This window comes from Oncorhynchus mykiss, chromosome 24 (genome assembly GCF_057628025.1).
Source record: "Oncorhynchus mykiss isolate SJ-2025 chromosome 24, ASM5762802v1, whole genome shotgun sequence".
Classification (NCBI taxonomy): domain Eukaryota; kingdom Metazoa; phylum Chordata; class Actinopteri; order Salmoniformes; family Salmonidae; genus Oncorhynchus; species Oncorhynchus mykiss.
In genome coordinates, this window is record NC_143045.1 from 23074898 (window position 1) to 23088395 (window position 13498).

Here is a 13498-nt window from a genome sequence, read left to right on the forward strand (position 1 = left end):
ACTTTTCAAACCAAGGTTATGACTCACGTGGGAGGAAAGTTGACAGCTACCCTCTGGAACAGGCTCTCCACAAGTCCTTGTATATAATCATCTCTGTAAGTTCGCCAAAGGTGACAATATGTATATTTAACAGCAATAATCCTTAGATATTAAGGCATGTCACAATGAAAGCTATTGACAGGTTGCCGCATAATAGCAGAAACCCAGCTAGATATGCCACACACTGACTGCATATTAAAGTGTTAAGGAACCTAGCATTATATTAGTTTGGAGGTTTTTACATACAGTACATGTATGCCTTTTCACCATCTTACTTTTCTGCTTTCTCCAGTCAATGTCTATAAGGCTTCTTAAGAAATACAGGAAACTACCAAAATGTCTTAATGGGCGCGTTGGGCCACCACGAGCCAGAACAGCTTCCTTGCACCTTGGCATGGATTCTACAAGCGTCTGGAACTCTATTGGAGGGATACAACACCATTCTTCTACAAGAAATGTTATAATTTGGTGTTTTGTTGATGGTGGTGAAAAACACTATCTCGGGCTCTGCTCCAGAATCTCAAATAAGTGGGTTGAGATCTGCTGACTGAGATTTCCATAGCATATGGTTTACATCATTTTCATGCTCATCAAACTAATCATTCTCCACTCATGCCCTGTCGATGGGGGCATTGTCATCCTATGGGAGCATAGCCATAATGGCCGAAATAACGGACTGCCCAGCACTTTTATACATGACCCTAAGCATGATGGGATGTTAATTGCTTATTTAACTCAGGAACTACACCTGTGTGGAAGCACCTGCTTTCAATATAATTTGTATCCCTCATTTACTCAAGTGTTACCTGTACCTAGCCAAGAAAAAAATACTATTGTCTTGGAGTGAAATAATATGTATGTAAGGAATACGCAAAATAGCGTAAAGATACTGTACGTATATTGTTCTTCTGCATTTGCATTAAAACAAAATGCCTTTGTGAAGAGTGTCTCAGATCTAACCAGGCTACAAAAGGCCTGGCACTCACCCCTAAAGCAGAACATATTATCTGTCAACAGTGGGATGTGTCAATGTAATATCCTTTATGACACCATCAGGATTGTTTCTCTCATAGCTCTGGACCTGTCTGAAGTCATTCATCTTGCACAGGCCCAGCTACAGTATAGAACTCAACACCCAAGCACTAGCTGTTTTAAAATAGCCCGAATTACAAATTGATGATTTCTCATATCACTGCCTGGAGCATGTGAGGAGAATACCTTTCCCAAGTTAAAAAAGTAACTGAAAAATGGAGAATGAGAAAGTGAAAGTTGCTCTTCAAGATATGGGATAAGGGGGCAGAGACAGTACAAGGTCATATTGAGTGAATATGGGAGAACCTATTGTAACGGCACTCAGAGGTGGAAGAAGGATCGGACCAAAGTGCAGCGTGGTAAGTGTTCATGATGATTTATTCAAAACGAACTGAACACTGAAATACAAAACAATAAACGATGTGAACAAAACAAAAACCGAAACAGTACCGTGTGGCCCAAAACACCCACAAACCAAACGTGAAACCCAGGCTACCCAAGCATGATTCTCAATCAGAGACAACTAACGACACCTGCCTCTGATTGAGAACCATACTAGGCCGAACACAGAAACCAACATAGAAAAACAAACATAGACTGCCCACCCCAACTCACGCCCTGACCATACTAAAACAAAGAATAAAATAACAGGACTAAGATCAGAACGTGACACCTATAGTATAGTGATAATGCTGGTTACATTTCTACTGATAAATATGGATTTTTTTTTATTTTTCAGGAATACCTGCAAGTTTTGTAGTAAATAATCAAATTCTGACAGGCTGTATATGGTTTTTACCTAACCTTTACACTAATTGTTTTTCTGTTCATTACAATTAACAGGAAGGCTTATACAAATAAAAGATGGACAGTTTTCACCTTGCAGGCATGTCTGAAATTCCTTGATTAGTTTAGGTTAGAATCCCAGTGAGAGGGAATATGAAGGGAGGCTCAGAGGGATGTCTAATAATTTGGCTGACATGAATATTCTGCTGTTAATCTAACGAGCCTTTGATATGTCCAAACTTGAAAAGTTGCTCCAGGTTAAATTAAATCAGCATTTGTTTAATTGCAGACCACACCAGAAGCTCATTTCAAATCTCAATACTGGATATTAATTTAACTTAGGAATAAGATATTTTGCATAAGCTTTGTACTCCCTATTTCTTCAAAAGAGAAAATAATATATTTACATAATTGTTCTGGTCATGGGATTAAAGAGGTCTTATTTGATTAACTTATCTAATCCTACTACCTGAAAGACAGATCTTTTCTACAATTCTGTTTAACAATATTAATTATATTACTATTTTAGTGCACCTAAGGCCTAGTTTAAATGTATCTTGCACAAAGCTAGTGAGGTTAATTACATTGACAAGAGAGAAAAACAATGGAAGAGAGAGAGAGACTGATCGTTTTTTAATGATTTGAAACAGGTTAAATGTAGCGAGTAATATAGAAATACTGGAAAAAAAATAAGGGGTATTATAGATTAATATGCAGATCAACTACTGGGAACTCTGTCTCTTGACTGTGAAAAATGTGACATGTATAATACACTCTCTAAAGTTAATTAGCTTATTTTCCCCGGGATGATTTCCCCCCGCCTCACTTGGTGGTGAGCATTACCTTTTAAAAGGAAATCTCTCTAATTATACAGAAAACTTTGCTGAGATGAAGGTTGGGAGGAAAATAATGAAATTGAACGACAGATAAAGAAGCGTCTTTGAAGGTTTGTGGGGGAGTAGGGGAGGAATGAGCAGGGAAACTTATCTGTGGAGGAAGAGAGGGACGATAAGCAGAACTCCCTTTTTTTGTGTCATGCATTTGAATGTTTCACAGAGCAATAGATTCCCTCGTCCCTGTGGCTGTTCCTACTGTTATACCCATTATGTTTTTTACCAGTCCATCCATGAGGAGCTGACTGAAATGTAGTTTGGGTTTACATTTACATGATACATTTGAGTCGTTTAGCAGACACCCTTATCCAGAGAAACACACAGTAGTGAGTGCAGTCATGTTTATACATTTTAGTACTAGTCCCCCGTGGGAATCGAACCGACTACAGGAGTGTTAGGGTTTAGATATGAGACCTTTTTCTCAAATTCAGATGTTTCCACCATCTGAAGCTTCTACTAGGCCTCCCCACAACGTATGCAACGAGTACAACAATGTTCATCCGTAGGTACCAGGTCAAGCCCATACTCAATCCCATTCACATGCAGTATAACCAGATATTTTTAATAACTGCTTCATACAGTATGATCATATCAAGTCCAATAACTTACCACAAAGTAACACCTTAATGAAAGGTAAATGGTAGATAATTGATCCATTTGGATATTGAGGGACCTATGGGGGTCAAAGCCATCCTGGGAAGCCATCATCAGGAAACTCCCATCTCACTCTGGCACATCTGGCCACATTACCTCCCATCATCTGTGGGGTGTGGAGCGAGGCGTGGGGCGAGGCAGGACGGCCAATTATCCTCTCAAAAGCTCAATTTTTCAGGAGACAATCATCCGCTTCTAATTGAACACATTTCTTTTTAATGGTAGTGATATGAAGGAAGGCTGTGTCTAGAGACTGCATGGCTCAGCTGCTGCTGCCATCCATCAGCTGGGCTACAATGTCCCCACATCGCTGCTGCTGCTGTTTCAGAAAGAGGAAGTGCAGGCAGGAAGCACGCTATCCCCCTACTATTAGCAAACGCCACCTCCGGCAATCGTTTTATTCAAATTGCTTGTGCCGTATCCCAGCCCAATCAATAGAATTTATCTGCTCTTTGGAAAAAGTTGATAATGGGATGAGACAGCGGAGAGAGAGTTGGTGCCCGCTCACGCTCCTCGTTTATATGGAAACTCACACAGTGGGGTTCATTACAAGTTTAGCCTGCGAGTTAGTGTCATTGAAGTGCCAGAGAGGTCCGAAGGCAGTGTTGTGTGGCATTACGTGTGGTGGAATCATGGTTGAGTTGAAGGCTAGGGTTGGTTGGCAGGGATCAGGGATGGCTTCTCCAACAGAAAAGGGACTGAACGGATCTCTTTATGGATCCTGCCACTGAAAAGAGAGAAGCAGGGCACCTAGGAGACAGCGAAAATGCTCGAGAGTCAGCAACTTCCATTCTTATCGTCCACCATCTGCTTGATTGAGTAGAAGCATTAGCTGGGCGAAGAGGACAAACATCCTTTAGATATCCCAAGGAAGACCTGAGATTTTCAGGATATTTTATTCCAATCAAACTTGGCTGAATGCTGAGACACAGTTTACAGATGGCACAAGTAATCACCCATCACAGATGGCTAGTGCTTTTTATTTTACTAGGCAACTCCTGTTAAGGATATGGCAGACATACGCCCCCTTTGGAGAGATTGGGTACCCCTTGTAAACTGGAAAAAAAATCTGTCAAAAATTGCTAATATATGCAAATAAAAATTATTACTGGATAGAAAACACTCTAAAGATTCTAAAACCGTTGGAATTATGTCTGTAAGTATAGCAGAACTCACAGGGCAGGCATTCTTCCAAACTAGTTTTTGTGGCCATGAAAGTTGGAGCAACTTTGACGTCATGGCCCCCACCCTTCCCAACCAGTTATGATTCTGGGGACACTTTCTATCTCTTCCGCTAGATGTCCTCTTTCATTAGAGCTTTGAATCGTTCAAATCCCGTGAGAATTGACCCTATGGGAGTGAAATTAGTGCGTGCCACGAGAGAATAGGCTATAAGTATGAAGCCTTCCAGAACATTCTGAACGAAGACCATCGAAGGTAAGGGAATATTTATGCTTAAATCTGTGTTTCTGTTGACTCCAACATTACGTGGAAATGTAGCTTGGAACTGAGCGCTGTCTCAGCATATGGAATAGTGTGCGATTTCTGTAACGTTAAAAATAAATCTAACACAGCGGTTGCATAAAGAAGCAGTGTATCTTTCTAACTATATGTAGAACATGTATATTTAGTCAAAGTTTATGATGTCTATTTACGTTATCTTGCCGCGCTACATAGATTTCCTGCGGGCATTTTTGAGTAATTTCTGAATGTGAACTCACTGTAAATGGACATTTATGGATATAAATGGCATATTATTGAAAAAAAAAATATGTACTGTGTAACATGTCATATTACTGTCATCTGATGAAGATTTTCAAAAGGTTAGTGAGCGATTTATTTTTTAATCCTGCGTTTGTTGATTGCATGTTTTGGCTATTGAAATGAGCTGTGTCTGGTGGTGGTTTTACATATATATGTGCTATGTTTTCGCCGTAAAACATTTTAGAAATCTGACTTGCTGGCTAGATGAACAAGGTTTGGTCAAATGAACAAAGCTCATTTGAGCTATTGGACTTGTTAATGTGTGGAGGTTAAATATTTTTAAGAATATTTTTGCGTTCCATGCGCCACCGTTTCAGCTGAACGTGGGAGGGTTGATTCCCAATTGGGAACCAGTATCGTAGACAGGTTAAGAACACATTCTTATTTACAATGATGACCTACCCCAGCCAAACACAGACAACACTGGGTAAATTGCACGCCACCCTATGTGACTCCAATCACAGCCAGATGTGAAGCAGTTTGGATTTGAACCAGGTACTGCAGTGATGCCTCTTGCACTGAGATGCAGTGTCTTAGACCACTGCGCCAGTCAGGAGCCCTTAGTGGCTATTCACAACAAACTTCAAGGAAAGGATTGTCAACTGGAATTTGATGAGTGACATAACCTATTACATGGAAGAAAATAGTGTTTGTTTCACTTTGCCGGTAATAATGAATGAGGGCTTTTGCTTTCTATCTATAGGAATGGGTAACTGTCTAACCACTTCACCCTCAAAAACCCCAACCCTCCCTCCAACCTTAAAAAACAAACTGTGTATTACACACCTCGATGCTTACCTTGGAGTACATGGCTCCATTGAGGACCTCTCCATTGCGGATCCAGATGATTGATGCGGCTGGCTTGGCGTTGTCAGCGTGGCAGGTCAGGTTTAGGGGATCTCCTGCTCTCAGGCTCACCACCGGACCACCACTGATCACTGGGTCTTCAGGAGGCACTGGAGGGAAAACAGAAAAGCATTGTGTTCTAGCTATGATGTAAACATGTAATGACATATACTTGTATACAACAACAACTGTTGTTTTCAGGTCAGCGTGTCATATGTTCACTGATAAAGGTATTGGTCAAGCATCAGACTCATTCATTGGATTGATAGAAGACATGTCTTGGACATAAGAAGGTTCATAAAAGGTGAGGTCTGCAGCTGTGTGACTATGTGTAAAACTGCCTGTTTGCTATTTTTAAATAATACCTGTACGAGGCAAAAAAAGATATATTTCTTCAAATACAATACAGCTTTGTGAGAGACAGGCGAGGTGAGTGGTTTCAGTTTTGTTTTCCTTTTCTCTCCTGTGAAATTGAAATATCTTGTGTCCATGTTCACTGATGCAGCGATGTCAGAGGAACATTGGGCAGATTTTGGTCACGTCATACGTGTGGCTTGTAAGCAACAATGGAATGAGAATAAGCTGCCTCAGAAATCCAAAGCACAGTTCAGCTTTGTGCTGTTACTGACAATGTGAATGGATGATACAGACACTGCTGCAATTTAATCATGACTTTCACATGTCCATACATGGAGGCAATTGGGGCAATCAAAACTTTGAATAGAATTGACAGTTTGCCAGGGAATGGCAGTCAGTCGTCATTCACTGGAAAAAAGACAGATAGAGGAAGATCGTGGTGGATGCAGAATGCAGGCCCCTGATTGGCACTGATTACATTCTGCTTTCTACACACATGCTGATCACCCACTTTTTATTCAACTCCAGTGAATTATTGATTGGCCTGCACACTCATTACAGTGCAGATCTGGGGTATGATGAAATCAAAGGCTACTAGCAGCTGGCATATTCGCCTGCAAGAGTGAGAGGGTCGGAGAGAGAGGGTGGCGGAGGTCTTCTGTCAAACAGCCAAGGGTTGGTATGAAAAAGGGGGAACTATGGATAGTGTGTTACACTGCTGAATGATTTTATGGATAATGGGGGTTCTACAAAGCTACAGTGCCTTGCGAAAGTATTCGGCCCCCTTGAACTTTGCGACCTTTTGCCACATTTCAGGCTTCAAACATAAAGATATAAAACTGTATTGCAAAATTATTCAGCCCCCTTAAGTTAATACTTTGTAGCGCCACCTTTTGCTGCGATTACAGCTGTAAGTCGCTTGGGGTATGTCTCTATCAGTTTTGCACATCGAGAGACTGACATTTTTTCCCATTCCTCCTTGCAAAACAGCTCGAGCTCAGTGAGGTTGGATGGAGAGCATTTGTGAACAGCAGTTTTCAGTTCTTTCCACAGATTCTCGATTGGATTCAGGTCTGGACTTTGACTTGGCCATTCTAACACCTGGATATGTTTATTTTTGAACCATTCCATTGTAGATTTTGCTTTATGTTTTGGATCATTGTCTTGTTGGAAGACAAATCTCCGTCCCAGTTTCAGGTCTTTTGCAGACTCCATCAGGTTTTCTTCCAGAATGGTCCTGTATTTGGCTCCATCAATCTTCCCATCAATTTTAACCATCTTCCCTGTCCCTGCTGAAGAAAAGCAGGCCCAAACCATGATGCTGCCACCACCATGTTTGACAGTGGGGATGGTGTGTTCAGGGTGATGAGCTGTGTTGCTTTTACGCCAAACATAACGTTTTGCATTGTTGCCAAAAAGTTCAATTTTGGTTTCATCTGACCAGAGGACCTTCTTCCACATGTTTGGTGTGTCTCCCAGGTGGCTTGTGGCAAACTTTAAACAACACTTTTTATGGATATCTTTAAGAAATGGCTTTCTTCTTGCCACACTTCCATAAAGGCCAGATTTGTGCAATATACGACTGATTGTTGTCCTATGGACAGAGTCTCCCACCTCAGCTGTAGATCTCTGCAGTTCATCCAGAGTGATCATGGGCCTCTTGGCTGCATCTCTGATCAGTCTTCTCTTTGTATGAGCTGAAAGTTTAGAGGGACGGCCAGGTCTTGGTAGATTTGCAGTGGTCTGATACTCCTTCCATTTCAATATTATCGCTTGCACAGTGCTCCTTGGGATGTTTAAAGCTTGGGAAATATTTTTGTATCCAAATCCGGCTTTAAACTTCTTCACAACAGTATCTCGGACCTGCCTGGTGTGTTCCTTGTTCTTCATGATGCTCTCTGCGCTTTTAACGGACCTCTGAGACTATCACAGTGCAGGTGCATTTATACGGAGACTTGATTACACACAGGTGTATTGTATTTAACATCATTAGTCATTTAGGTCAACATTGGATCATTCAGAGATCCTCACTGAACTTCTGGAGAGAGTTTGCTGCACTGAAAGTAAAGGGGTTGAATAATTTTGCACGCCCAATTTTTCAGTTTTTGATTTGTTAAAAAAGTTTGAAATATCCAATAAATGTCGTTCCACTTCATGATTGTGTCCCACTTGTTGTTGATTCTTCACAAAAAATACAGTTCTATATCTTTATGTTTGAAGCCTGAAATGTGGCAAAAGGTCGCAAAGTTCAAGGGGGCCGAATACTTTCGCAAGGCACTGTATATGGAACTTCTTCGTGTCCCTTCCACGGGACGATTGAGCTAACGTAGGCTAATACAATTAGCATGAGGTTGAAAGGAACAACAACATTTCCAAGGACATAGACATCTGATAATGTCAGAAATATTAAATTCTAACTGCACTGTCCAATTTACAGTAGCTATTACAGTAAAGGAATACCATGCTATTGTTTGAGGAGAGTGCACAATTTTGAACATGAAAAGTTATTACAAAACAAATTAGGCACATTTGGGCAGTCTTCATTTTTTAAAAATGAACTGAAATGCAAAGGTTCATTGGATCAGTCAAAACCTTAGACATACACTAGGCATATGTCGCAAGTCACGACTTCACAAAAGAGCCACTTTAACGTTTATTAGAATTGTTTAAAATCTAAATGTGTTTTTTTGGCAGAAATGTCTTCTGAAAATGTTGCACTTTCATGTGCCTTAATAACAAACTTGTATGCCATCTGTAAATACGAATACAATTGTTAAATTACAAGCCTTGTTGGTTAAGTCACAGACAAAAGTCAGCAACCTTTCCACTAGCCATGATTGGCAGAGATAATGGATGGGATGGACATGCCGAGAGAAGAGTTCAGATTGGTTTGCCAAATGGAAGGCTTCTGTCTATTTGAGCTGGTCAGTCTGTGTTGGTAATCCTGTCGACGCGGCTTTAAAAAAATGTATTGTGTAGTGGAGCTGCATAAGTGTTGCTTTCCACTTTCTGGAGGATTGAGATTTGAAATCAGTGGAATTAGAGTATGATCGCTAAAGAGATGGAGAAAACACATGTCTCCGGATTACATCTTCAAACTAAGGGCAACCGTGGCATGGCATCTGTGACATGGAGACTCGTCCATAAGATTGTACCTAGCTAACGCTAGACTTTTTCAGACATGACACGTTTAAAGTTTTGACAGAAAGTGGTTTCATTTCAAGCTAAAATGTACTGTTAGCTTGCTAGCTAACGTTAGCTGGCTGGCTCCCTAGCTAACGTAAAGTGTATAACATTATTATTTGTATCCCAGAACCGTTTGCTTGGCTAGTTAGAGCCTAATGTTAGCTAGCTAACATTGAACATGGTTGGTTAGCTCCCAGCAGATTAATGCAGAATATTATCTGAGAGATATAAGAAAGATCAGGAAAAATGTTTTTTTTTTAAAATATGTATTCAAGCCCTTATTTTTGGCACTAAACAGTCTCCATATACTGTAGGTGGATGTGGTGGATTAAGACACATCCAATGCTAAAAAACAGATATTTCTAGCTTAAACTGACAGGTATTTGTGAGGATTTGTTTATTATGCTAATTCTATTCCTGCTGGGGTGTGGACCTTAGGGGGTTACAGATGCAGCCCAGGATCTTAGGCACAACACATTTGTAACACACTGTACGATTTGTATTCGAAACATATGCGAAATTGCAAAAAAAATACATTGTATTTAAAAAAACATTTATGACGTAATATATCATACAGAATAGATGTAGTACACAATTGGATGACGTACTATAGTGTACAAAAAACAGGGACTTGTTTTGCCTCCAGCACCACTTTCAAAACTACTGGCTGAAATTATACTAACGTTCCAGATATCACTTTAATGGTTGGTATTCCATTCATGTTTGAGCTTTACAGTACTAAACACTTTCAGCAGGATCTACACTTTCAACCATTCCTCAGAAACAATGAGCACTGCCTAGTTAACATCCTATGGGAGTCATAGCAGACCTGTGGACACGAGCCTACCAGACGAGCTAAAACACTTCTATGCTCTCTTCGAGGCAAGCAACACTGAGGCATGCATGAGAGCATCAACTGTTCAAGGTGACTGTGTGATCACGCTCTCCGTAGCCGACGTGAGTAAGACCTTTAAACAGGTCAACATACACAAGGCTGCGTGGCCAGACGGATTACCAGGACACGTGCTCCGGGCATGTGCTGACCAACTGGCAGGTGACTTCACTGACATTTTCAACATGTCCCTGATTAAGTCTGTAATAACAACATGTTTCAAGCAGACCACCATAGTCCCTGTGCCCAAGAACACAAAGGCAACCTACGTAAATGACTACAGACCCGTAGCACTCACGTCTGTAGCCATGAAGTGCTTTGAAAGGTTGGTAATGGCTCACATAAACACCATTATCCCAGAAACCCTAGACCCCACTCCATTTTGCATACCGCCCAAACAGATCCACAGATGATGCAATCTCTATTGCACTCCACACTGCCCTTTCCCACCTGGACAAAAGGAACACTTATGTGAGAATGCTATTCATTGACAACAGCACAGCGTTCAACACCATAGTACCCTCAAAGCTAATCACTAAGCTAATGATCCTGGGACTAAACACATCCCTCTGTGTCTGGTTCCTGGACTTCCTGACGGACCTCCCCCAGGTGGTGAGGGTAGGTAGCAACACATCTGCCACGCTAATCCTCAACACTGGAGCTCCCCAGGGGTGCGTGCTCAGTCTCCTCCTGTACTCACCTCCTGTACTGCATGGCCAGGCACGACTCCAACACCATCATTAAGTTTGCAGATGACACAAGAGTGGTAGGCCTGATCACCGACAATGACGAGACAGCCTATAGGGAGGAAGTCAGAGACCTGGCTGGGTGGTGCCAGAAAAACAACCTATCCCTCAACGTAACCAAGACTAAGGAGATTATTGTGGACTACAAGGAAAGGAGGACCGAGAACTCCCCCATTCTCATCGATGGGGCTGTAGTAGAGCAGGTTGAGAGCTTCAAGTTCCTTGGTGTCCACATCAACAACAAACTAGAATGGTCCAAACACATCAAGACAGTTGTGAAGAGGGCACGACAAAGCCTTTTCCCCTCAGGAAACTAAAAAGATTTGGCATGGGTCCTGAGATCCTCAAAAGGTTCTACAGCTGCAACATCGAGAGCATCACTGCCCGGTACGGCAACTGATCGGCCTCTGACCGCAAGGCACTACAGAGGGTAGTACGTACGGCCCAGTACATCACTGGGGCTAAGCTGCCTTCCATCCAGGACCTCTACACCAGGTGGTGTCAGAGGAAGGCCCTAAAAATTGTCAAAGACCCCAGCCACCCCAGTCATAGACTGTTCTCTCTACTACAGCATGGCAAGCGGTACTGGAGTGCCAAGTCTAGGACAAAAAGGCTTCTCAACAGTTTTTACCCACTTCAATTGGGCCGACCAACCAGTGCTCCCGCACAGTGGCTAACCAGGCTATCTGCATTGTGTCCCACCCACCACCCGCCCACCCATCTTTTACTCTGCTGCTACTCTCTGTTCATCATATATGCATAATCACTTTAACCATATCTACATGTACATACTACCTCAATCAGCCTGACTAACCGGTGTCTGTATGTAGCCTCGCTACTTTTAGAGCCTCGCTACTGTATATAGCCTGTCTTTTTACTGTTGTTTTATTTCTTTACCTATCTATTGTTCACCTAATACCTTTTTGGCACTATTGTTTAGAGCCTGTAAGTAAGCATTTCACTGTAAGGTGTGTATTCTGCGCACGTGACAAATAAACTTTGAATTGATTTGACAAAGTTTGAGATTGTGCAACAGGGGAGCACTGGGGAAATGGGCTGCTTTTCTGCTTCGCCAGTTGAGTCCGGCTGAACCTTGTGACTCAACTCCCGGGAAAATCTCCAACCTGTTTCTAGACCAGAACCATTGACACATTCCTGCCTCTTCAAATGCCTCTGGCAACAGTGATATAGTGTGCAACCTTTTATTTGTACAGAAAATTGTGCAGTTATTTCATGACTTTTTGACCGGGTGTTCTTCATGATGTAAAGTTACACAAGTTTGTGGAATATAGAAATGCTGGGTCTTATTTAGCAGACAAATATATTTGCGTATCTGAACCAATGGACATACATTGTGGTATGGTAATATTGAGGTGTAAGATTGGAAACAAGCTTTATCCCCATTTGTCACCAGAATTAGAGAAGCCCTGTCTGATCAGCTTGCATACTGGCCAACCAACCATCTCATTTGTTTATGAAAATATGAATAATAGTGAGGAACAGAGATGGAGAGATGATAGTAGCTTCTAGACATCCAGTGTTATTGGCTTGCTGTCAGTGCTCACTCAATGCTGCTGAAACATTAATTAACTGTCAAGTTGTTTGAGGTATGCAAGGCTCCCATCTTCTGAAGGGCCAATTGAGAGGAAAAACTGCTTCATTTGGAGTTCGCTGAGAGCCTAACACTATGTGACTGACGACAGCGCAGACATGCATATTAAAGATGGAGTAAGTGGGTTGTGGATTCAGGCTGGTATTGACTGTCACCACTCCAGTCACAATACCAGGACATCAAGGAAGAGCAATGGCTGTGAACTAATATAAGCTAAATGTGTTGACGTTCTACCGTAGAACATGACAGCTCAAGGCTTACAGAAACCACATACCCACTTGGCGCACACTGGTTGAATCAACGTTGTTTCCACGTCATTTCAATGAAATTATGTTGGTCCAATGTGGAATAGACATTGAATTGATGTCTGTGCCCAGTAGGTACAGTACGGCCAGGAAGTGGTGCGATGCAGAATGTGAAAGAGTGTAATTGTTTAAAGGCTATTTCCAACCCATCTCCTAGAGACATTATTGACCCATCTTGGCCTGTAATACTGATAATAGTTTAGCCTTTAACCATCCATAAGGTTTCCATCAGAGAGGACCTAAGTGCCGCTGTAGTGAAGGTTAACATTTAATGCATGGAAAACTCCATACGCAGAGGTCCATGGCAGCGCACACAGATTGTCGTTATGCTTTCGAGTCGTGTGCTCTGCTCTGTGAGACAGGCGGTGTTGTGTCAAGGCTGGATG

At 41.8% G+C, this 13498-nt stretch overlaps 1 protein-coding gene across 1 annotated transcript in view; it reads right to left on the bottom strand.

Moving 5' to 3' along the window:
* The window catches only part of LOC110503369 (kin of IRRE-like protein 3), a 210945-nt gene that overhangs the window by 39916 nt on the left and 157531 nt on the right, over positions 1 to 13498 (bottom strand). Inside the window, exon 4 of the mRNA XM_036961432.2 lies at positions 5967 to 6124. Within this exon, the coding sequence (XP_036817327.1) occupies positions 5967 to 6124 (158 nt within the window). The remainder of the gene's footprint in view (positions 1 to 5966; positions 6125 to 13498) is intronic.